Here is a 24,788-nt window from a genome sequence, read left to right on the forward strand (position 1 = left end):
GCCGGACGGCTGAAACCAAGTGCCAGAGCCGCATATGCTACACTTTTGACAATGGAAATCTTGAAGGTATTTTGTTTTTAAAATTATATATCCAAGATAGTCTGGTTCCAAGACGGCTGCCGGACCACCGAAATGAATGAAGATAGGGTATCGCTTTTAACTTAGTAGCATGTCTGGGTTATGGTTGTCGTGTGTTCTAGACACGTAGTGCTATATATAAGTCCCAAAGGCTTGCTTAGTACTTATAGCTTAGCTTGGCTATATAATGGTTCAGCTTAAGAAGCTCGAAAGATTAAAAGCCGCCTGGGTGTGCTGTAAACCCGTTGGAAACGCATCTAGGCTTAGGCCGATGTAATTCAGAATTAACAAACATCGATGGTGGCGCATTCCCTAAGGAGCACGAGGCTTCAGACGGCCACAGTCTGCCGGCTTGCAGATCGAGAAATTAATTTCGGGTTGCTCTTCACCTGCATGTACAATATAAAGTAATGATTAATTTTGATCGAGAAGACAAGACATAGCTGCCATGTGTTTAACCGGCCAGACTTTTGGGGAATTAGCTTATAACAATAGCGCTATAACCACGAGTAACGATAGAAACACAGAAATACATTTTTGGAATAGAACCTGTCGAGCTCCACCACACTTAAGCTTTTGACCCCATCGACAAACAACCATCACTTCTCCACCTCGCGATTATCCCAGTAGCGTATTCACCCGAACTAGTGACGGATGGCCCAGCGATCACAATCTCGCCCATTGGACCATCTTCGTGTTCCGCGGTATATTCACCTACATCCCTCAATTTGACCTCAACACAGCTGAGAGGTGCGCCCAAATGTGATTCCTTGAATGTCTTAGTATCTTCACCAGGCCTGTAATCGAAAGACATAGTTTGTGTGATAGCTCCAGCAGCCGCCGGCGGATACGTGAATGCATACACAACCTTGCTAAAGAATATGGCCCTAATATCGTTAAGCATATTGCATGTGATTGGCTTTGTCCCTTCTGCTGGGTTCTCAGCTACGTAGATTAGTCTCAGATTTCCGCCTAGGTTTGGTCGGTCGTAGTCATTGAATCTTGCAAAGGCAGAGTTTTGTGGGACTTGGCCGTAGCGGGTGAGTTTCCGAAGCTGGTAGATGTGCATCCATTCATGGAAGAGTTCGACTTGGGCCGCTTTAGATGAACGCCCGACTGCGGAGAGAGAATCTGCTGGAACCACAATGATAGATGGAAGGGCATTGCCGCAAGAAGATTGGAGACTACCGGATGGTGGAGTCACGGCGTTGATAGTAATTGTGCATCCAGAAAGCATAGCCGTATAAGTGATAATTCGAGTGAATTGATCCGCAAGAGTAGATGCTGGGGTAAACACGTCCGTAGGTTTAAATTGATCTTTTGGAGCTGGAGCGGTGGATTGAGCAGATACGGCGGCAACGATGTTGACATGGCTATAAGAAACCACCACAGCCTTTCGTGCTTGAGGTCTTTCGAAAAAACAATCATATGAGGCTGTGACTCGTCGATCTTTTCAGGCCGTGTGGCTTTCAGGCCATTGGCGGCAATATCATGCCACTCTTTCAACGACACCTTGGCGTCCGGATCAGCAGCAAAGTCGAGGTGTCTGCTTCCTTCTTCGACAACGAGGATAACGTGCTTGAGCAGAGTGGACACATTCAAGTCATTAATGTCGAGGGATGCGGCTGGCATGATCAAGATTTCGGCATTAGAGGCTTGAATCTTCTTAGCAATAACCTCAGGCTCTGCTGGGTACTCGATTGGGACGAATGTGAAGTCGTAGAAGGCACAAACTTTCTAATAGTCAGTTCAAAGCTTCACTACAACGGATATTCGTCGAATTATCCAAGAACACTTACCGAAACCAGCGACCAGGTTTTCAGCGGAATTTGGTAGATATACGGCAACAGCTTTTCTTTGGCTGGTAGTTGGCAATCCAGAGATATAATGTCCCAAGGTATCAACCTCAGCGTCCAATGTATCTAAATCAATGGTTAACAGCAAGATCTTAAGACTTAATGACCTGATAGATGCAACAATTACCAATGCTATGAACAACCTTATCATTTCCCAAGATAGTATGAAGGTGTCCAACTTTTTGCAAGAAGACTCGCCAGATATCCCTCACATCTCCGTTCCTCTTGGAATAACCTTCTTGAATTCCCAACCCTTGTCGAAGTGGAAACCCAGCTGGCGTCTCACGTGACCGGTATATCGCTGATTCATTTTTACGTCGAGTCGGACCTACGGAGGACTGCTGGAGCAGTGCCATAGGGGGTCCATCGGGCTCACCGTCAAGAAAGACGGGTACGAAAATAAGACCAGCCACAACGGCCAGCAGCGTGTACGTAATGTAGCTTATGTCGGAAGACATAGCGGAGATAGGCCTTCGAGATCTACCTAGGTAGGTTTTCGGTATTTGCCGTGGACGTTGATACACTTATCTAATGGGCGTTCCGTTGGAGCTTAATGAGGGTCAATGCAAGACCCACATTTATGGGCACCGTTAGTTTTTCGTGGTGATAGTTTGCAACGTTTGTGTGAATGAAAGAGTCGCTCGTTATGACGCCAGCCTGTTGGTCAGCATGAGGATGTGGGGAGTACGCGGTCTGACCGGGGCCTGGAAGATTACCGGGGTCCGGGGTTGATCCAACGCCACAACACAAACTCCGTGGAACTTCAAAGTCGTTGAGCTGCTCAGCTCGAAGCTATCAAAGGGTCCGCAAACTGCCACTAGTTTAGCCACCGCCCTCTGTTCGAACCGGCGAAAATAGTTACGAATTCCGTTTGATCAAGCGTCGAATTTCGCGAAGTTTCCGACTGCAAATCTTTGTCAGATAATTTTTATCACTTCGATAGCTGGTGGTTAGGCCTGAACTAAGCCAGAATATTCAAGTGATCAAGCACCATGCTTAGTGTCAAAGCCAGCCTGTAAAGTCTAATTTATGCCCATCCTCTGGACGCCCCTTTATTGGCCGCTAGCCAGTGAGTTATTAGATTTCCACCCCATAATCCCGACGGCTGAGAAGATGCCCTGTAATTTAGCGAAGCCATCCTTTCTCGGCCCCATGGTATCCGTTATTTTGATGGAGAATTTCTGCGATTTCCTAAGCTAAGCTGGGACTGTCGGATTATACCGAGATCCGGGATATCTAGAAATGAGTGCATCTATCTATTACAAGCTGACTAGGCACACAAATATTGTATAACAATCAACACCTAAAGTAACTCCTATGATTTCTTCCAAATATACTAAGAGCGAGGCTTGTAAACGTAACACCATAAAACAGCAAAGGAGTGAAAAAATCAACTCATTAACTATATATGAGATGAAGAAAAATGCAATACGCAAAACAAGAACTACCGGGAATGTCATACACTCGTTTGACTCCTGTTCGCACTATGGGTCAGTTTACTGCCATCATCTCTGTAATCACTATCGTCTTGCATCTGAAGAATAAGTTCTGTATCGTCTTCTTCTCTACGGATTTCAATCGTTTGCGAGACGGCATGAGAGACCTTAATCCCCTTCATTTTGATGGATTCGGTATGCATTGTTCCCGGTCCGCCAGCGATATGGGTGGTTGTCGACTGTAGTTGGGATTTCCCACCGCTTGTGATTTGCCGGATGGTGGAGCTGGTATTCCTGTAGACGGCTTTCAACATAGGGAGAAGTGCTGGTACGCATGCGGCAACTATGGCGCTGGTGTATTCCAAAGCTTCCGCAACAACAGCATTGAATATACCTCCTATACAAAGTACTAATTAGATGTGTTCAAAAACAAAAAAAAAAAAAAAAGTTGATGCAGTAAAAAGCCACTTACTTGTGAGGTCCCCGTGTAGGAACTCATGATACAGAGCCAGCTTTAGGATAGAAGCGGCGCAGGCAACAAGCCCGAGCGTAAATATACCGGTAATTGCGATCTTTTTCCTTGTCGAAAAGTTTTTGATATCCCAAATATGCTTCAGTGGAAGTGCGAATATGACAACATCGAGAACTGTCCGGATGGCACCAATAGCATAGCTGCCGGCGGCGCCGTTAATGCATTTAGTGTTCGGGTCCGCTCTTAACTCGAGGCTCCAAAAGGCGTGAAAAGGTTTGCAGGTCACGGCTTGGACTACTAGAGAGATCGGGCAGAAGATTATAACGAATACTATCAAAAAGTACACTATTCGTCTTATGTGCGTCTGCATCGAGTCGAATATCCTGCGGTATAAGACTAATACGGATACTTTGACTGCGGTATTTGCGATAGCGAATGTTGTGAAGTTGACGATAAAAAGTTTTAGACATTCGTCGAATTGCTTAATCGTTAGGTCGTAGGTAAATCGTCCGAACCCTGCGTATAAGAAGGCGTAAAGATTGACAAAGGCGTAAGCGATACAAGAAATCTATAGCAGTAGAACGTTAGAATATCTCTTGAAGTTTTCAGAGGTATTTAAACCACAATTACATACTGTCGCTAGAAGAACCAGCCAGTCGTCCAGTAACGGTCCATTCTGAGCACCATATTTGAACCGCGAGTAGAATCGTAAAGATGTTGATGATATCAACCAAAAGAGAACTATAACCGTCAGGGTGACGGCCTGTTGGTCCATAGTTGGAGGTTCATAATCAGGAGAATAAAGCTCCGCAATTTGTTCCTCCGTTAGACTTGGGCCAGTTGAACCTGTCATGTTCGCTATTATCCCCAATAATTCGAACATAGCAGTTCGCTCCTCAGGCGTTGGTTTTGGGACATGACTCGGAAATTGTCCCATTACGACGGCTTCTATATCGATATATCTCTTCCAAGCCAAAAGACAAAAAGAATAGGCTAAGCAGTGAACAAAAAATAAAAAATAAATAAAGGTCACAGTTGATTTTTCATGAAGGAAGGAGTGGATAAACTGTGTTGTCGAAGGGTTGTAATATCAGGTAAGCAACTGCATGTGTAACCAAGGAAGTGGAGTTCTGATATGTATAATTACGGAGAACTATAAGCATCCGACTGCATTCCTTCACTGAACTGGGGATACATCTCAAAGATATATAGAAACCGGGAAGAAAACAAAATATCATAATGAGGCTTTCGTATTTACTGGCTTACCAATTCATACCTCAGTTCTGTGCACAGTTCGCTAAACCACCCAGCTCTGTTTTCAATTTAACGTTTTCATCTTTTTTTTCCAGACACAATTGCTCCGCGGCCATAGAGGCTTAAAGACGACAGATACCGTGCCAGTGCAATGGCGCTCGGTTCGCCTTTGCGAAGACGCAGGGGTCACGAAACCATAAATACCTATCCAGTTACCAGTCTCACGACCCAGGTAATCCTCAGCTTTGGTACCGATCGTTGGGCCTGAACTCATGGGCGGGGGAGTTGAGGAATTCAGGTAGACGGGTGGGTCAGAATGCCTGTGAAGAACCTAGGGCAATTCAGTGCCACGAACGCTTTGACGGCAGAACCCAAGAAAATGCACCTGAGGTGCATCCTGCGAAGCCACCGGCCATTCAAAGCGAGCTAACTTTCGGAGAATCTCTGTACAGCTTTCTCGATAACATCGAAGTATTTTGGTATCAATGCCTCATTTCCTTCAGATTGATGAGCTAATATTGTCGACAGAGTGAGACGATGGCAAATTCGATCTTAGATCCAATCTGCGAGAATACAGCTAGTGTTAAACCAATTCAAGCCTGTGGATTAGCGCTAAGATAGCGACCATGCATGGCCAAGCGATGAATTTGTGCTTTAGTTTGGACATCGTCAATCATTTGCCGTTGCAAAATGTTGCAAAGCTAAAGAGCTTCTCGATGACAAGCCGTTTCGTGTATAAGTTATTCCTTGGGTGCATCACGAACTTCTGCCTCCGCAGGTTTCAAGGCATCTTTCATCCGAAAATCCCATCGAAAGGGCCCTGCTTTGTTGTGATTTGGGAGTTTTTGCTGGGGTATGCTTGATGAAATATTGATGACAAAGGGATCTGAGGCCCAATGCGAGTGCGAGGCGAGAAGAGCAGTTACAGGGGAGCCACGAGCAGTTTATGCACCTGTGCTGGTTAGTGGAGGTCAAAGAGGCCAATGATCCGTTAGTTGTCTAGCGTGAAGTTTCTCAAAGTTGGGACTAGCGTCAACGTGGCAAAGAATTGTTTTTTGATTTTGTATTCGGAATCCCACAACATTGTAACTACATGTCAACTGTTAGTCAGGGCCGGTTCGAACATGTTCTCGAAGCTCAAAAGCAAGGCCCACATTTATAGGGCCCAGGCCTGATAGAATACCAGCGGTTTGTAAAGGGTTCACAGCCTGAAAAACACTATTGAGTATTGGGGAGATCTCGAGGAAGGGACAGAACTCAAGATGTGGGAACCCAAACGGGTTTTGACAAGGGTTAATCCTGCGTGTCTGCAGTTAAGTTCCAAGGGCAACAGGAGTGGCGTTCGATGTCCTCCTCGGCATCGAAGTGGGAAGCACCACTTCCTAGTCCTATTAGGTGCTGCATGTTGTTTCGTCTTGTCAAACGGGGTAGCCTGGAGCAAAATACCTTTGACGACCGATTAATCGAAGAGGCTTTTCCTTGTCGAGATTACAAGACAGGTATCTACGGTAGCGCCGCGCAGACCAATGTAGTGTGACGGGGAAGTTAACTCTTGCATCCAAATGGACAGAACTCTGGGTCCAAGTCCTGCTGCAAGGATTAATCGATCGCAAGAAAACGGAGCCATGGTTGTACAAAGACCTACTGCTTTTCATTGGAAGATTTTTGATACTGGAGTACTGAACATTTGCCCTCTACAAGTACTCTACTCGACCTTTGGATCTTGCAACTTGGATTCCTACTCGTGTGTGGTTTTCGAGAGACAATTTAAGACGGACCGATATTACGCCAGACAAAAAAGACAACATCCTTTAACGATACTCCCGCCCTCCTAGCCCTGAATACTATTGGTTTCTTGATATATATATTACGTGCTTTTATAATATCGGCATTCGCACGAATTCGTGTCAGCCAAAGTGGCACGGGCATCTATTGGAATACAACAGCGAGAAAGCCGGGAACATACATGCATGACTCCATGGGATTCCTAGAATGAGATCTTAGTCTTCTAGCCAGTCATGTGAGTGATCCCCAGAGTCTGTGAGCTCCTCATCAAGACTATTGGACGAAACATTTAATGTTGATACGAAGACGGCCGTAGAGTCTCCTAGCTATTAGAATATTCGGAATAACTCGTTTCTATTCTTCTATGCACACATGAATCCCTAATTTACACTCATTGCCCGGTCCCGCGGACCGCGCCAGAGCTGACGTGCCGAAATATGGTTTATTGACGGTGCAGTGTAGAGATCGCAAGCCTACACAAGTAATTCGTAGCATGTAGAGGCCCAAGCACTATCTTCGACCGGCACCTAACTCGATTTAATAGTCAGCATTATCATCCGGTTTCAAGGTGCCTGGAGCCCACCTCCCGAATTGCGGGGTTACTCGATATTTGGTTTCAATATATTTGGTTTCAATATCGACATAACACAATCCACATATATACAACGTGATAAAGCATATTAATATTGCGGAAGATGTGCCTTGGTTAGAACACATGATGTTTAACACTTGCCCTCTGGTGTCAATGACCCCCAATTTCAACTAAAGCCTCGATTGGGCTTAGCGAGGCCATGATGCTGCAGATATCGTACGATACTATTGCTCCCCAGTTCTAGAAAAGGCAAATGAACTTCTGTGTCTTGTGGATATTAAATATTAATATCAGATTTGGGCCTCGCGTTCAGCCGCATGCGCACTCCCATAAACGATCATGTGCCGACAAATTGCAAAAACTACAAATTCTATGAGGAGACAGACCTGGCTATTTTGCAAGTGGGTTCTCAATCTTTCCAACGTGGAAGGATCTAATGTTAACGAATTAATCGAATTATTCAAAACGGATATAGATTGCATCAAGATACCTATAAATCACTACGAAAACCAACCACTTCGAGAAAACATCACGTTCTAAAAACTACGCTAGTCTTTAGCTACATTAGGCATGTTTCGAAACATCGTTCCCGTAATACCGTTTCCCAGCGTTTCGAGAACAATGGTCACGGGGTGTGCATCTATCATCCGTTCACACATCTGTGCGCAACCCTAGCGACAAAGCGGCCTCAACACCAACCCACGCATATCGAAGTCAACTGCAAGTTTTTCTATCAATCCGTAGCCCAACTCGGGACGCTTCTCGCGCATCGATCTCAAAAAAATCGGTGGCGTTAAACTGATACAATTCGAAACATTTTTCTTTCTGTTATGACTCTCTAGCCAATAAAGATGTTGGAATCGTCGTCATAATTTATGGTATTTGCCGTGATTCTCTAGCCTAGGGGCTACGGACGATGCAGGTTTTTGAGGAGTTTCTGGGATCGGGCTTATAATTTAAAGCATTCAAAACACCTTAATAAACGAATTAAAATATATTATAACTAAATTAAAGTTTAGTATTTTATATAACATGTTATATAAAAACATTAAAGAAAAAATCTGATGAAAAGATACAACTTAACAGATTTATCGCTATAGAAAAGAAAGTTGAAAACGGTTAATGACATTTGCAGGCTGCTTTAAGACGGAGTTTTCGCCCCAGAAACCCTCAGTTTCGCCTATGGTAATTGAGTGGTTATAGAACTCAGGGATCCAGGTACCTCAAGGCTCTGGGCTTCGTTGGATATTGGATTGGAAAATGTGTTGGTTGGGCTTACACAGTTGCAGGCGTTCTCAGAATCACGACTTGTTAATTAATTGCACAAAGCAATTGTGCCAGTCTAATCTCGCAACAAGTCATGAAGCACAAGAAAGATGGATCATCTCTGCAAATTTTTACATTTCGAACATGGGTATCAAAAATATATACAATTAAGAATTAGAACTAATAGAGGCCTTCGAACGTTATTATCGAAACCCGATATCATAACCGTCCCTTGCGTGGCTGAGAATCGACAACTCAACTTTTCAAAACTTCAAGTAGCCGTTAAGTATTAAGAATGCGCACAACTTCTAGAACCAAATTAACCAACCGCAACATCTGCCGCAATTTCCGCTAACAATATCGTCGTCTCAATTATCGCATGCCTCTTTTCCTGCTCACCATTAGCCATAGCAACGCACGAAACAACAGTCAACTCTCGTAATCTCTTTCTCTCAAAGACATCAACCGGAACTGGAGAATCCGGAAGCCTGGGAGTAGGAAAGACGTGTGCATGACGCTTCTTAGTTGGAGGCGAGAACGAATCCGGAGAGAGGTAGTGATCTCCAGAGGAAGACGTCGACCTCCGTCTAGGCAGCGGTGAGAATGGAACGGACGATGCATCCGCGATGATCTGCACGAGCTTCTCAATAGCGGTGTTATCAACGTGTAACCTTCCAGCTTTCCGTTTGCCCCAAGTACAGGTGTACGTAGCTACTACAAGCTCTTTCTTTGGGGTTGTTGTTGACTTTTTGGAAAAGATGCTCGAGATGCTCGAGATGCTTGATTTCCGACGAAGTAGGAACCCGGGCTTTTCGGCATCTTGTGGGCTCAGGCAAGGAGACTTGGGGGATTTTGGGGTCATCGGGGTTTCTTGTGTTTCCTCTGGTAGTTCGGCCACGAGTTTGAGGTGGCTGTATCTGTTCAATGCACCCCACTTTTTATTGTGTTCGTCTTTCAGGGTTGACGTTCCTTTCCAGGAGAATCTGATGTTTTTATACGTGAAGGAATATTGTCGTCCGAGTTTGTTCTCCCAGATCATTTCGACTCGATCTGGGTGATTGGGGGTTGAAGGGGTAGGTGGGGGTGTTATTTTGCAGGCTTTAGAGGTGTCGATGGTCAGGGATGGTGTGGTTCGTGAGGTGGATGTTTGTTTTGGGGCCGGAGACGGTGTTTCTTCTTGAGGAGCCGATGCCCCCTCCTCCGTCTCTGTCAATGGGTCTCCAGAAACGTTAACATTGATCGCTGGGACCGGGCAGGTGGGTGCCGGTGTGATTATCTCCTTCGGCTCTTCCGGGGTTGGTTTTGATTTCTCGGTTTCCGCATTTTTCTTCAATTCTCTCTCGCCCATCTTCTTTGTCACGGCCTTGATAACGGACGAACAGAGACAGAAGTTTTTAGTCTTTGGGCTGGCTGGGCTTTTTTCCGGTTGCATGTCAGCTTCCTGCTGACCTTCTTCGCTCTCCTTTCCAACATCCGAAGCCTTCTTCCAACCAGGCTTCTTAAACTTCCTCGGGTAGTCTTCCGCAACCACCCCTCTTTCATCAACCACCCCCTCGCCGTTGATATCTTCAAAGTCGAAGACCCACTTGCGCCAAGCAAATGAACCATCGAATCTGCAAGAAATGGGAGAATGTCTATTCGGCCCAACCCGCAGGGTATGCGGAAGTGGTTTCCAGCCGATAGGCATGGTGGGTTTATGAACATAGTACGCCGCCATTCTCGGGTCGAATTTTGGATGATCAGGCCGTCTAGCAGTCCTAGCGTTAACAGCGCCGCAAGTACGCGACCACCAACCGGGCGTAGGCCTTTGCGAACCATCCGCAAAAGTAGCTCGCGGCAAAGCTCCCAATGATTTATCCGCAACCTCATGAATCGACATGTTACCCCCCTTGGGGCCGCCGATTCTGTATAAATGATAAACCGTCGAATCGTGATCCACTGGAATCGTGCGGTATGACGGTGCCTCCGAGTGTACAGAAGGTGTCATGGAGTTACTCCTATTCCGGCTGCCGAATTGCCTTGTAGGGCTGCCGGGTCCGGGGTATGTGGGCAGTGTTTCCATTGTGGAGATTGACGAGGAGCGTTTACGCCGCCAACCCGAAGGGATGTCGTCGACTTTTAGGGAGTCCATGCGTTTGGTTGCGGGCGAAGTCGGGACTGACCCGGCATCCGGTAGGGGGACCGGAGTCTGGGGCCTCGAGGAATCCACATCTGTGATTGCGAGCTGTGGTATCTGGATCGCGATCGTTGGCGCGACCGTGGGTGCCATCCTTGCTTAATGCACAGATGCTTCTGTGGATTTTTTGCTTAACGTTAATGCAACGAAGTGAATATTGAATCAATCGAACCGCCAAACCCAAGATGAGAATGCAAAGCGCAGCAAAAGCCAGGTCGGAGGGACGGCGACAACTATTCGGAAAAGGGAGGAGGCTTAGGAATCTTCGAGGGTTCCGTGATGATTAAGTATCCCTCCCAAGGTCCCACTGTCTTGAATTCGAGGTTCATCACGTTGAAGCCAAGGCATTAGGCGACCATCAGAAATGTGGGTTTGGGAGGCAGTGTCAACATTCGCGGGTGGTTTAGCTGCAGGACTAACCGGGATTATGGCACAAGCCCTTGACCAAAGAAAAGCTTCGAAAGGTTCGGGTGCGTCACCGACCTTGGTATTCTGGGCCCCATCGAAGCTCGAAAGCTGGTGCCTTTAGCTCTTAGTAGAACCAGTATCTCCCTAACCCCCCCTCTTCAAAGAGGGCACGGGGCGTGCTTTCACAGCCCGAATTGCGGGTTCTTTCCTTCGTGGGTTCCAGTGATCATTTTCCGAGAAAATCCAATCAGAACGTTTACAAACGAGCTCCCACCCGACGGCCGATCAAGAAACAGGCCACCATACCACAGCCCGATGATCAGAGAAATCCTGTTTTCTGTAGGAGATCTCTTTATCGTCTAACATTTTCGGGTCGACATGGCAAACGCGAGGGGTACAAGCTTTTCGGGTAAGGCTCGAGTAGTAAATAGGTTACACGAAGGATCCTTTGGTATGTGGTATAACGTTAAGCACCAAGGCTGTGAAATGCATGTATCGAGTCCGTTTTAAACAAACAACGAGATAATTATGTAATTAACATACGATTTGCTAATATTCAAACAAGTGGATAAACCGTTCCTTCCCTCTCGGAACAAGCCGAATGGGAACATGGCCATTCTTGATCCTCACCGTTATCCCGATTTCCGAACAGTTCTTCATTGTCGACCTGGCCGTCGCTCTCTGCTGCTCGTAAACCGCATTCCTCTCTTTCTCATCCATCTTTTCCACCGCTTCATCATCAGCCACCTCATCGACCGCGAGTTCGACGCTATAATTCTTAAATATCATAGCAAGAAGTATCATAATCTCGACTTGCGCAAATCTTTTTCCAAGACAAGATCTCGGGCCGTCCGAGAAGGGAATATAAGATCCTTTCAACGGGTGGAACAACCGATTTGTATCCTTGCCCGCTGACACACCAATTCCAAAATCCTCACCATTAACGTTATTCTTGATGAACCACCTCTCGGGAACGAAATCCGCAAGGTCGTTGTCTTCGTCCGTAACCTTTGATGGACCTGTCGATGGCCAGTACTTCGGATTTCGCTGCAATGCGAGTGCGCTCAAACTGACCACAGCCCCCTTCGGCCATATCGTCTGTTTCCCTTGATACGTGACCACTTGATCGCTGTCATCGCTAACTTGTTTGGGGATATTGATGACAGGCGGTACGACTCTCAATTCCTCTTGCATAACGGCAGCGATCATGCTGGTTTGCATTGCCGTTATATCCTTGTTGTAATCCCATTCGTCGAACGGTCTGTCGCCGAATATCCTGTCGATATCCCTTTGCATGCGCCTTTGGGAGTCCGGATGAAGCGCCAGGAGTATCAATACGTAATGTAAAGAACCTGCCGAAGTTTCGTGACCGGCTAGTAAGAAGACGAATGCATTTCCCAAAATCTCGGAGTCCGTTAAGGCCTGTCTTTCGACGTCGCCGTTCGCAGCGGTTTGGTTCTTCTCGTCAAGGCGCGTTTCGGGTCCGTAGGAGTTTTTGACCAATGCCCCCATGATATCCATTCCATCTGCCTTTTCACCGGCAATTGCTTCTTTCCGTTTCTCGACGAATAGTTCGTTCATGTAGGTTTGGTATTCGAGCGATGCTTCGGCTGCCTTTCTCGCCCATTCGAACGGCGCATTGGCTGTATCGACCGTTACAATCCGTTAGCCCTCATGACATCCTCCGACATGAGCCAACCGGCGTAAACTTTCTTTCCCATCTGCCCGAAAGCGAGCAAGATAGATCGTGTAACCTCACAAGCAACGTCCAACTTACCGAGAAACCACCTGGGAAACACCAACACAACCAGCAAATTATGCAACAATCCCGCCAGCGCATCCTTAAAGCTCAGCGTATGCATATGCGTCGACTCGTTACTCAACGGCCTGATCATATCCCCATCCTCCGTCGTCCCGGGCCATTGCAACGAGACTCCAAACCCCGCACCGCTGATGACATGCAAACTCAACCTCATCGTATCCTCTAGCACATCTCTGATCGTAACCCCCCCTTTCCCATCCTTACCGGCCCACTTCTTCAACATCATTTTCCCCTGTCGGATGGTCTCACCGAATACCAATGCGTTATTTTTTTCACCGAACGAAGGGGAAGTGACTTTTCGGTGGAATTTCCACTCGGAACCTTCGGTTGTGACGACGTTTCGACCGAACATGTTGACGGTACGGTACATCCAGGCGGGTTTGGGGAAGTCATCCCGACGGCTGGTGATTTGGGTTATTACTTCGCGGTCTGCGATGTAGATGTGGCAGTTTACGGGGCTGACGGCCATGAAGACGTCGCCGTATTCGGAGAAGGGTTCGAAGCCGTAACGCCAGGACCATTCGGGGACCATGAGGCTAATATGCTCTGTTACCAATTCGAAGCTTCCGAGATAGATCGGGTCGATGGGATCGTGCGATAACTTACAGGATATACTTTGAAATCCATAGATTTGGATACGCTGTGACGAACCATGTGCCGAACCTTCTGCCGGTGAGGAGCCATATGGGATTGAAAGCATGGACGGCTGCGTATTCGTGCGATTGCTATCGGTTAATCGGGCCGACGAAAGCTTCTGTTGGGGTATATGAATACTCACGGATGACTCTATACGGTAAACCAGACCTCTTCGCTATCTGAATATTCCTCCAAAGGCCAACCGCAGTAGACGCTATATAATAAACCGGCAAGGATAGAAAGAACACCGTCACTGCGGACACCATCGTTGCCGGTGGCCTTTTAAAAGACTAGATTTTCGAATCTTAAACCCCGGATGCTTCAATGGATAGGTATGCTCTCAGAAATAATCCTATCAAGAAAGGTGGGAGTGGGGCTACGCTTCTCTATATACCCATCAAAACAATGCGAATGATACCCACCTTCGCAAATATTACCTAACACTACAAGAGCCTTCCTACAAGCTAACACCGGACCCACATCCGTTCGGTAGAAACGAAACTACCCACCCATACGCACATGCACAAAGTCTACATGATGCTTATTCACCCAATCGCCAGAGGATAATAACGAAACTAATCTTCTATACCTCTTAAGAACCCACAAAAACAGATGGCTACTTTCATGCTGGCAGCTGCCAAAAGTTGGGAAATCTCGCTTCGATTTGCAGTTGGCGATTTCTCGGAATATGCAGAAACGGGATAAGAGAAGGTCGAGATTCTGAACGCTTCTTTCTTACCTCCAATGCCCTTGAGGTGGTTACGGAATATTCCATCCGGATTTACACTTTTCAAAGGTCATGATCCTTTTGGTTCTAGCATCTTTTTGTCTTTCTATGATCGGTAACATCGTTCGGGTAACCCGAGCATGTAAACTAGCTTCCCCGAACATCTCCTTCGTATGCAGGTGCACTTTTTGGGATAAATTGCAACAGGACGAAACTCTCCCAAAGTTCCTCATCAAAAACCCACTCTCTTTAAAAGAGCACAGGCCAATTGGAACGATCCTCTCCCGTGACCCTTTGTGGGGACCGGTACCCGGTGGTGATTTTCGTTGGCATGGGCATAGTTATGGCGTAGGCTATATTATCCGTCGCATATAGACGGCCATAACCTTAAACGGACGTTAATACGAATGGGATTTAGGGCTGTCTCTGTTGGAATTTATCCTGATAAACCGTTTTACTCGGGAAAAGCTGTAACTTATCAAGGTTTCGGTAGTATGAGACGGGAGACCGATACGAAGGACCTCACCATATGCGCTATGAATTTGGATAACACAGTGTATTTGGTACTTCAGGATGAAGCCGTGGGTTAAAAACACACCAAACCGAAACTACAATCTTTCAAAGCTAAGATATTCGCTTTTGAACGATATATATTCCAGTCAGCATGAGGACTCGAGCTATTCTGTCATGTCCTCCGCATGTCGACTACGATTCTATCCAACCGATCGAACAATGCGCATGCTTACAAGCATCTTTCGTGTTACACCTCCCATTCGGGAAATCGTGGAAAAGCCCCCGTCTCGAGGATTTTCGACAACGTGGGTGGTAAACGTGGCCGGTGCGTGGGGACGGGTATCTCGTATTTGTATACCCTTGAAGAACCTACCACTATGTACAATCAAGTCAAGTGATCCGGCTAAACCTGACAGCATGGGTCGGGTCTGTTTCGGCGCGCAGGGAAAAAAAAAGTAACACCAGAAAAAACCTCTTCGCGAAAACCTCACCCGTCGAACCCACTCCGAATTCAAAATGGAAGACTTCAAATCCCACTCGATCCCCTTCCGATCCCCCGTCTTCACTCTGGCGGCGCACCCTTCCGAACCGCTGTTCACAGCCGGCCTCCTCTCGGGTCACGTATACACCTACAAATGGCCCAAAGAAGTCCCGTCGGACGATGAAGACGAAGCCGAAGACGGTCTTCCGGGTGGCTACAAAGTCGCATGGAAAACCCGACGTCACAAGGGTAGCTGTCGTGGTGCGGCTTACAGTCATGACGGCCAAGGTATTTTTGATACTCGAGATCTGCTTTTGTTTTCAATTGCAGCTTCTGACGCGCTTCATTACGCCGCCAGGATCATGATATTTATGGATGAAAATAGTGTTATACACAGTCGGCACCGACTCCCTCATAAAATGCGCCTCGACCACCACCGGCCAAGTAATCTCCAAAGCCGTCGTCCCCTCCTCCTCCGACTCGCCAACCCACATCCACCCCTTGAACCCACACCACCTCCTCCTCGGCACCGACTCCGGCACCATCCACCTTTACGACACTCGGACCTCCCTCCCTTCGACCCCAGCAACGACATGGTCCTCCATCCACGACGACTACATCTCCTCCATCACCTCCCTCCCCCCGACCTCTGAAAGCACCTCCAACCTCCCCAAACAATTCATCGCGACCGGCGACTCCACACTCTCCCACATCGACGTCCGTAAAGGCCTCCTCCAAAAATCCGACGACCAAGAAAACGAAACCCTAACATCGTGCATCGTTTCCGGCGTCGGAAAAGGCGGACGGTCAACCCGTGCGTACGTTGGAATGGGGGATGGTATTATTCACGCATTTGAACGCGGGGTATGGGGTGATATGTGCGAAAGGATCAAGATTGGTGGGAAAGGGGATGATGTGGATTGTGTGGAGGAGTACGTACAGGAAGGTGATGCGGAGGTTACGAAGGGGAGGTGTATCGTCGCTGGGTGCGGGGATGGGAGTGTGAAGGTTGTGAGGTTGGGGGGGAATAAGGTGGTCAGAGTGTTTGAGCATGGTGGTGGTGGGGAGGATGCGGAGGAAGAAGGGGTTACGGCGATTAAATTCGATTGTGATGGGGCGATGATGAGTGCGGGGGGGAGTGTGGTGAAGATTTGGTATCAGGATTTCGGAGGTGGGAAAGATGATGAGGACGACAGTGATGATGATTCGGATAGCGATTCCGATAAACCCGTTGCAAAGTCGAAGGGGAGAAAGTTGGAATCGGACTCCGACGACAGCGACGAACCCAGTGGCTCGAAGAGTAGTCAACGTCGGAAGAAAAAGAGAAAGAACAAGCACCAGGGAGCCGGCCCTAAAAAGTCACTGTTCGGTGGACTCGACTAACTCTGCTCCTCTGGGGGTTATACGGAATAACTATACGATATTGGGATATAAAATGGACGATATTGGGATATAAAATGTACGATAAGGTATATGTACGATAGTGGATTTCACCGGCGACAAGGATCTATTGCGAATATAATTTTCTCTTCAGGACCAAACCCCTCCCCTTCGATTACCCCTTACCCCCTTACAAACTCCACGTATTCCAATTGCCGCCACCCTCCCCGAACCCTTCCGTGGACTCCTCGGTAAGCCTAACCCGACGGAACAACAATCGGACGGCGCTCTGGCGAAAGAGTTCGGAACAACAATCGAACGAGGATAGGTCCGAGCGGTCGAGGTAGGTGCGTATTGATTGTCATATTTCGAGGGGGATGCGGGACAGTGGAACATCCGTATCTGCGCACGGGGGCATTGGCGGATCGATATTGATATTGATATCTAGAATTCAGCCGAGCTGAGAGACTCTGCCGTGGCCAGAAGTTATGCATGCATCGTTCGACGCGGATCCTTGGTATATCGAATTCATGCTAGGATCGGTAGCAAGTTGGGCTACTGTGCAGCTGTGTGACGTCAATGTCGTAAATGCGACGGCTGTTCGAGATATATACATGCATACGTGATAAATTCGAAGTTAAGCAATTAAGGAAGATGAGACGAACTTTCATATCAAAAATTTCCAACCATTCGATTCAGGATCGAATCTTATTAAAATACCACAATGCCTTATGATCTAGAACCGGAAATCAGACAATGCGAAGAAGACTCCATTCAAGACAGCACCAGCCTGCTTCCCGTTTTCTGCACAACCTCATTATCTACAGAGGTATAATATCATAATCTTCAAGTTTACATCCCCGAGCTCTCAAAAAGACCTAGGGCATAAAATCCTCGCCACCCATACCTCCTCTAGCCCCAGCCCCAAACTCCACCTACATCTTCCTCGACACCACCCCTAGCATCTCCATTTCTAACATCCTGGACCCCAAAGGACTTTTACACTTCTTCAACCTCTATAAACTCGATATATCCGGTCTTAACCGCGGCCACTTCACAAATTTCACATTCCTAATCCTCTCGTCTTCATCTCCATCCCAGCCCGTTGTTTGCTGCGATGCTCCTGATTTCTATGAATCCGAAAATTCACCACCGGTTTGAAGACAAGGGAATTGTTGTTTGAAGATGCTGTGGTGCATTTTGATAGTTATGAGTATTGCGTCGGGCGTATTGAGTATAAAGTAATGAACCAACAGCCGGCTGCAATTCTCGCGGATGTCCTGGGGGTTGGGGGTAAAGTTGCGAGTGCTGATGAAATGCGCAAAAATCGGTTTATTGCGATTCGACAATGGGGAGAAGAGATGAGGGAGGCCGGAGTGGAGGAGGTGGCATAACGGGATGGACAACCAGTAGATCATAACCCATTGTTGATAGACCGAAAATTCTAAGATCAGGTCCTCCTCTCCCCTTTATGAACATTATAACCTCTCGCCACCCCCTTCCTCCCTTCCTCGACCACAGCGCCTTCATCCCCCCTCCACACTTCGTTCCCATCATGATCGTACTCCACCTCCGCAAAATCACTACCGAGTCCCTTCCACCCCCTCTTCTGTTGTAAATACTCCGCTGCCGGTGAAATCTGGTTGTTTATCATAACCGACAAACTCTTATCCTTCTGCGTCGTCGTAAGAGCCGTGCTGCTGCTGCTGCTATCTCCGTTCGAAGCAGAAGCTTCGATAAGACTTGTCTTCACAACTTTCATCGGTTTCGCGGTAGATACGTATCGTCCGGTCCTAAAATCAAACACCGGTTCTTCGCTTTCTCCATCACTACCTTCATCTCCATTCCCTTTCTCGGCCTGCAAAGCCTGGTAACCCTCCACCTTCGTCTTAAAAGCCTCCCAATCCCCCCTCCAACCATCGACGCCCACCCCTTCCCCGCCATCCAAAGCAACCGTAGCCTCCCACGGCGTGACCACAACCCTCCACATCTCCCTCCTCTCATCGACAACCGCGGATTCCCAGCATCCGATCACAATCCACACTTCCACCTCCGCGAAATTCGCGAGCTTCGCAGCATTTAGTTTTCCGACGGTGACGAGGTAGCTTTTTTTATAATGTTTTGCGAGAAGGAGTTGGAGGGTTTTGATGGTGGAGAGGTAGTTGTTCGATGATAGGGTGTTGATCAGGATTCCGAAGATACCGGCGGAACGGATGCGGGACAGCAACGCGTACCGACGGAGGAGGAGACGGTTGGAGGCGCTGGAGGATGTGGTGTTTGTTGTTGGATCGAAGATTTGTAATGATGTTGAGGAGGTTAACGTTGATAACGTTAGGATTAGGGAGGTGAGCGGTTGGTCTATGTGGAGGATGTGGTAGGTCGATATGATGTCCGTGGGAGGACATGTTCGGTTTGGAATTGGAGATGAGGGATTGTGGATTACCGAGGTGGCGAAGAGGGATGTATAGCCCAGGGAGGCGAGGGATGAGTAAATTGTGGGGATGTGGGAGGAGTACGGGAGGGAGGATGTTAGGACCGCTGGGGTGGATTTGTCGGGGAAAGTGGAGACGAAGGAGGAGATTAGAGCTTGGAGGTCCAGCGGGAGGGTTGTGAAGATGTGGAGGACGGGGAGACGGTTGGTTCTGTATTATTTTATATCAACATCTTGTCCCATACCCGGACCTGGTTTTCGGAGGGGAAGCATACGGGGAAAGACACGCCCGGCCGTAGTGAACGATACAATCGGCATCCGCATGTTCGGCAGCGACTTCATCGACACAGCAGGATCCATACGAAGTATCGGCTAGGATATAAACCTTCCTCTCCTTCTTTTCGCCATCATCCTCGATTTTTAAACTATCGATTCCATCTTCGATTGCAACCGGCTTTCGACCCTTTTTTAGTCCATCTTGTAGTGTCTTTTCGACCTGCGTACTATCCCGAAGTAGGTCATCAGGGAATTGTAGAGTTATTCGAGAGTAGCCGTTCGATAGGATCCAATCTACGGTTCTGTCGGTTTCGTAAATGGTGCGGATTTCGGAGGGTGAGAGGGTGGTCGTTTCTACTTGGACGGCGGCTGGTTCGTAGTCTGGATTCGTCGAGAGCACCGGCGCGGTGGTCAGCTCTGGCTGTGTCATTTTTGCAATCGGTCCGTTACAGCGATATTATATCCGTCGCTGTTAACTGTTCGACGTTGCTAATGTCGGTTGAAGATAGTTTGAAGTGTTTTTTTTTTCGTTTGGCGGGGCAAAAAGTTCATTTGGTAAGCAAATTCTCCGACTGGCCGACCAGCCCGTTTTGGATGTCCGTCCGATTCAATCTTCAACCACGAAAAGATGGTAGATAGTGTACAAGTCGCTGTGCGTGATGATAATTATATAAAATGACCCCTCCGAAGGCCGTACAAACCCCAAAAACCCAAATACTCCATCATCAATCGTATATATATCAAAGTAGGTGTGTACCCTACTTCCTCTTGACCAACGGCGTCGCATCCGCCTTCCGATCCGCTCTGGGGGTCGGCGTCCACCTATACCTCAGATCCGTCTTCTCCTTCCCTCCCGTCCCACCGAACACGCTCTCGCTCCTCCCCGTTCCAACCTTCCCCAACAGCCCCTTAGCAGCCGGCGTCATATTCCCCAGAGTCCTTAGTCTCCTTGCGGTCCCCACCGGTGTCCCCGCTACACTCCCTCCCGGTGTCCCCGGAACCACCATTTTCGCGGAAGCTCGTTTCGACTTTGCTACTTTATCCACCATTCTATGTAACGTCCTTTCCCGTCGTGGTTGTTCGTTAATTTTGAACGGTGACGGTGAAGCCTCAACGGTTGGAAGTAGATCGTCGACTGTTCCCCATGTCATCGGTGGTAATCCTAATTCGGATGGTGACGGCGACGGAGCATCATCGACGAAGGAGTACCCGTTAACCCTCGGCGTTTCGCTACCGCCGATAACCGAGGAGTCTGACGCCGAATATCGTGGTCTCCCCGCTATGGCATCCCGGATCGCGGATACTGATGGTGAAGGCGGTACCGTATTGACCTCTCTGGGCGGCGGCATCCTCGTATTCGCGTGAGATATACTTTTCGGCGCCGCTCTCGATTCCGTATTCGTAGCGGGATTGAGATCGGGGTCCAACATCCCATCCTCCAGATTCGCGGGTGTAAACATCAACCCGTTCCTCGGGTTGACCTTCCACGTTTCCGGCATTGCTGGTTTATCTTGGTACTCCAATAATTTCGTCTTATCCACGCCTTCCCGTTCTTCTTTCTCCTTCAATAGCTTCTGCCTTGCTTTTTCGGCAATAACCGATGGCTTTGAGATCGTATTCCCCCGCCACAGCCAACCGTATTCATCCCGTCGCTTCTGATTCTGACCATCAAGCAAGTCGTTAAAACTCGCATTGTCTTCGGAAGTATATTTCTCCTGAAAATTATCCAGCGACAGCTTATCTTCGTAATTTTTCTTCATTAGGTTCGAACTTGAGGTCGATGTGATGCTCATATCATCGCGCGCACTCATAGGTGTATCGAATCCACGTGCCGAAGGTGTCGCATCGTATGCAGCCGTCGATCGTAGAGATGGAGTACTACGTCGGTGTCTTACCCTCGATCCCGTCATGACTTCCGAGAGCCTTCGGCCGGCAGAGGCGATCCATTCTTTGTCGTTCGAGGCGAGGGCGTCGAGGTATTCCTCTTGGCGTTTTGCTTCGGTGAGGCCGGGGAAGAAGTCACGGGCGATGATGTCGGACTGTAAATATCATGTCGGTTAGACTTGTTTGTTTACAAGGGGTGGAAGGGGGTATGGTACGTACTATTGCGGTTGTGTAGCTGTCTTCGTCTAGGACCTTCGGAGGGCGCTTGATACGCTTTGCAGCGGGTGGCGGCATGAGTTCCGTATCGGTCGAGCGACGGATGAGCGCCTGGCTCCGTGTGGAGGATGAAGAGTAGTCGGCCATCGTAGATTGAGGTCCCAACTGTGGGTAGCTTCTATCGTGATGTCGGTGAAGTTGGATATAATAACGGGGGGGTGGTGATGAAGAAGGAGAGTAGTGAGTCGCACAAGACAAAGCTTCGCCTCCAAGACGGCACCCAACACAACTTCTTTTCTTCCAAAACATCCAGCCTCGAAAACCCACACAACGGTGAGGAGGATGGTATGAACCATTGGTTAGTTCCCCATCTATTCTTTCCACGGTGTGCATGCTAACTCCGGCATATCTAGATAAACTACAAATCCCCATTCGCTGAAGAGTCAATCCCACTATCGATATCGACGGGAGCGAAGCACCAGATGCGATACTTGCTCTCGTCGCACCGTCTGCCCACCATGAGGTTCGCAAGGGCAATGCGACTCCGGAATTCATTCCACAGTACGACCTCCCCATCACCGCCCCTCCGTGGCTGGACCCTCAACGTTAACAATATTAAAAGCCCTCCCTTACACCGTCCGCGGCGAAGACACCGTCACAAGCATAGCAGACCTGGCCCGCCGGGTCTCCCACACGATCTGGGACGATTGTCCCGGCGTTCCATACAACAATGCCTACCTCATGAGGGTCCTCGAAAACATGTCCTCCCCGGACTACTCCGACTACCCATCCGTTACCGAACGGCATGATTACGACGCCAAGGATTCGACGAGTTACAGTTATAGAAAGCTGGGTACGGATGTTTTTGGGACGAGGAAGAGCTTGTTGAAGGTGAAGGAGATCGAAGGGAAGCTTAGGGGGATGGATGCCAACAGGGGGTTTAGCGTCGGTTTGGTGGCAGATCGGAGCTATGAGTTTGTAGGTGGGCTTTTGGGTTATCCTTTGGTTACGATAGGATATAATACGGTGGACTCGAATGCATTTGCTGACAGAAGTTTAGTAAACCTTCTAGCCCTCTTCTCCATCGGCGTCCGCCCCGTCCTGATCTCGAACACTTCCAAACCCACCGAAATCCACAGTCTGATGCAAACCGCCAAAACCTCATTCCTAATCCCGCCCTCCAAATCCTTCAAACACCAACCGTGGATCCAAGACTTCATCAAAGACCATCCGGGTTACAAAGTCTGGGCCAATGAGGAATTGGAATCGTGGAAGGATTCAAGACCTTTGGATGAAGGCCAATTGGCACAGGAATATACTTTACCCATCTCGAAGATGAAACAGGGTAATATTCTGTTCACATCCGGTACTACCGGGAAACCCGTACGTCCTCCCGCCCTACCTATCCCGTATCTTCTAATGTTTAAATGCGTATAGAAAGCAGTCTTCACCGACATCTCCTCCATCTCCCGCCAATGCTCCTCCCTCCGCGATCTCTGGGAATACAGCCCGGAAGACCGTATCCTCCACGTCCTCCCAACCCACCACATCCACGGCCTCTCAAATTGTCTCTTAACACCCCTCACCTCCGGCACAGCCGTAGAATTCATCTCCCAACCCTTCGACGCCCACAAGGTCCTCCACCGAATCTCCCAACCCCCTTCGGTCGACTTCCCGCTGATAACAATGTTCCACGGCGTCCCCACAATGTATTCCTCCTTCATCTCAGCATACGACTCATACGATCCTTCCACCAAAGAAAAGGTCAGAAAGGGACTGAGAAACCTACGCGTAGCAATCTGTGGATCGGCAGCATTACCGGTCCCCGTCGCCAAAAAATGGGAAGAAATAACCGGCACGATCCCCCTGGAGCGCTACGGCATGACGGAAACCGGAATGGTATTCTCCAACTCCCTCGACCCTACCCTCCGAAAGCTCGGTTCGGTAGGGTATCCCATGCCCGGCGTCCACGCCCACCTGATCGACCCAAACGATCGCCTGATAATGGTCTCCAACGTCCCGGGGAAACTGGTAGTGCGCTGGCACAACGATAGCCAACTATTTCATAAATACTGGGATGATATCAAAGCTACCAATAAAGCGAAGGTGAAGCCGGAACAGGTTGCCGCGAGGGCGTTCGATAGGATCGAGAACGGGAAGGTGTTGATGAAGACCGTGAAGTTGAAGAAGGGGGAGAGGGCGGTTAGGCAGAAAGTTAGGGATTATTGGTTTAGGACGGGGGATATGGCGGTCAGAGGGGAGGATGGGGAGTATTACATGCTGGGGAGGGAGAGCGTGGATGGTACGTTCCTTCTAGTCGGTCATCGAGAAGAGATGGTGCTAACGAATTTGTGAAAAAATAGTATTGAAAGTAGCAGGCCACCTCGTCTCCGCCCTAGAAATCGAACGAGAAATCCTAACCCTCCCGGAAATCTCAGAAGTCGCCGTCGTCGGCGTGCAATCCACGAAATTCGGCCATCTCCCACACGCGATCATAGCATTGAAACCGGAATACGCCGGAAAGTTGAATTCCGAGGGAGTAAAATATAAAATGGAATTGATAAACGGTCTGAGAAAGAGGATGAGAGAGAAATTGAGCGAAGAGAAGTTACCGCGACGGTGGATCATTACGGATGTGATACCGAGGAACGCGATGGGGAAGGTCAACAAGAAGGAGCTGTTGGCCGATGGGAGGCTTTTTCCGAAGGTGGGGAAGAAGGAAGCGGAGGGTACGGGGTCCGGAGAAGCGTCCGGCTCGCACGATGCGGAAGAGGAGGGGACCAAGCCGGAAGGGAAGGAGTAGAACGTCGGCTTCGCCTTCCGATTGTACATAATTCTCAAGTTTACCGAGTATATATTTACGCTTCCCACGTCCGTTATATACATCCCAAGGCGTCCTCGCAAATTTTTACTTCAATCGCAACCCTCTATGATAGGTATCACGTTCGTACTTGAACAACTGCTCAAAAGTCACAAATAACGATGAAATGAACTACCACATGAACCTCTGCACCCCTTCCGTCCCCGCCCACCTAAACTCCCTCTCCAAAAATACCTTGGTCGTAACCGCGTGAACCCCCAAAAACACCACCATCTCCA

The 24,788-nt window shown here is 48.4% G+C and overlaps 8 protein-coding genes across 9 annotated transcripts; 2 read left to right on the forward strand and 6 right to left on the reverse strand.

Annotated features, from left to right (window-relative positions):
* Window positions 1–646: 646 nt before the first annotated feature.
* Window positions 647–2,392, reverse strand: DFL_004192 (uncharacterized protein; the record flags this gene model as incomplete). Its single annotated transcript, XM_067633245.1, has 4 exons — window positions 647–1,451; window positions 1,520–1,811; window positions 1,878–2,000; window positions 2,062–2,392. The coding sequence occupies 4 exons, from the start codon at window positions 2,390–2,392 to the stop codon at window positions 647–649; spliced, it is 1,551 nt and encodes a 516-aa protein (XP_067491433.1).
* Window positions 2,393–3,390: 998 nt separating this feature from the next.
* On the reverse strand, window positions 3,391–4,779 carry DFL_004193 (uncharacterized protein; the record flags this gene model as incomplete). Its single annotated transcript, XM_067633246.1, has 3 exons — window positions 3,391–3,767; window positions 3,843–4,410; window positions 4,477–4,779. The coding sequence occupies 3 exons, from the start codon at window positions 4,777–4,779 to the stop codon at window positions 3,391–3,393; spliced, it is 1,248 nt and encodes a 415-aa protein (XP_067491434.1).
* A 4,279-nt stretch (window positions 4,780–9,058) lies between these two features.
* DFL_004194 (uncharacterized protein) lies at window positions 9,059–11,008 on the reverse strand (the record flags this gene model as incomplete). 2 transcript variants are annotated; one of them, XM_067633248.1, is made up of 2 exons in its annotated part: window positions 9,826–9,837; window positions 9,974–11,008. In XM_067633248.1, 2 exons carry the CDS (start codon window positions 11,006–11,008, stop codon window positions 9,826–9,828), a joined length of 1,047 nt encoding a protein of 348 aa, XP_067491436.1. The 2 variants fall into 2 exon arrangements, with proteins under 2 accessions (XP_067491435.1, XP_067491436.1); XM_067633247.1 differs by having other exon boundaries at window positions 9,059–11,008.
* Window positions 11,009–11,872: 864 nt separating this feature from the next.
* DFL_004195 (uncharacterized protein) lies at window positions 11,873–14,047 on the reverse strand (the record flags this gene model as incomplete). The annotated part of the gene is made up of 4 exons (XM_067633249.1): window positions 11,873–12,966; window positions 13,101–13,681; window positions 13,752–13,851; window positions 13,924–14,047. The coding sequence occupies 4 exons, from the start codon at window positions 14,045–14,047 to the stop codon at window positions 11,873–11,875; spliced, it is 1,899 nt and encodes a 632-aa protein (XP_067491437.1).
* Window positions 14,048–15,537: 1,490 nt separating this feature from the next.
* Window positions 15,538–16,885, forward strand: DFL_004196 (uncharacterized protein; the record flags this gene model as incomplete). Its single annotated transcript, XM_067633250.1, has 2 exons — window positions 15,538–15,790; window positions 15,888–16,885. The coding sequence occupies 2 exons, from the start codon at window positions 15,538–15,540 to the stop codon at window positions 16,883–16,885; spliced, it is 1,251 nt and encodes a 416-aa protein (XP_067491438.1).
* A 1,447-nt stretch (window positions 16,886–18,332) lies between these two features.
* On the reverse strand, window positions 18,333–20,019 carry DFL_004197 (uncharacterized protein; the record flags this gene model as incomplete). The annotated part of the gene is made up of 2 exons (XM_067633251.1): window positions 18,333–19,524; window positions 19,589–20,019. 2 exons carry the CDS (start codon window positions 20,017–20,019, stop codon window positions 18,333–18,335), a joined length of 1,623 nt encoding a protein of 540 aa, XP_067491439.1.
* Window positions 20,020–20,347: 328 nt separating this feature from the next.
* Window positions 20,348–21,836, reverse strand: DFL_004198 (uncharacterized protein; the record flags this gene model as incomplete). The annotated part of the gene is made up of 2 exons (XM_067633252.1): window positions 20,348–21,628; window positions 21,693–21,836. The coding sequence occupies 2 exons, from the start codon at window positions 21,834–21,836 to the stop codon at window positions 20,348–20,350; spliced, it is 1,425 nt and encodes a 474-aa protein (XP_067491440.1).
* Window positions 21,837–21,913: 77 nt separating this feature from the next.
* On the forward strand, window positions 21,914–24,492 carry DFL_004199 (uncharacterized protein; the record flags this gene model as incomplete). Its single annotated transcript, XM_067633253.1, has 7 exons — window positions 21,914–21,929; window positions 22,031–22,047; window positions 22,103–22,250; window positions 22,312–22,671; window positions 22,750–23,072; window positions 23,127–23,991; window positions 24,053–24,492. 7 exons carry the CDS (start codon window positions 21,914–21,916, stop codon window positions 24,490–24,492), a joined length of 2,169 nt encoding a protein of 722 aa, XP_067491441.1.
* Window positions 24,493–24,788: the final 296 nt, after the last annotated feature.

This window comes from Arthrobotrys flagrans, assembly GCF_004000055.1.
Source record: "Arthrobotrys flagrans strain CBS H-5679 chromosome Unknown unitig_0, whole genome shotgun sequence".
Classification (NCBI taxonomy): domain Eukaryota; kingdom Fungi; phylum Ascomycota; class Orbiliomycetes; order Orbiliales; family Orbiliaceae; genus Arthrobotrys; species Arthrobotrys flagrans.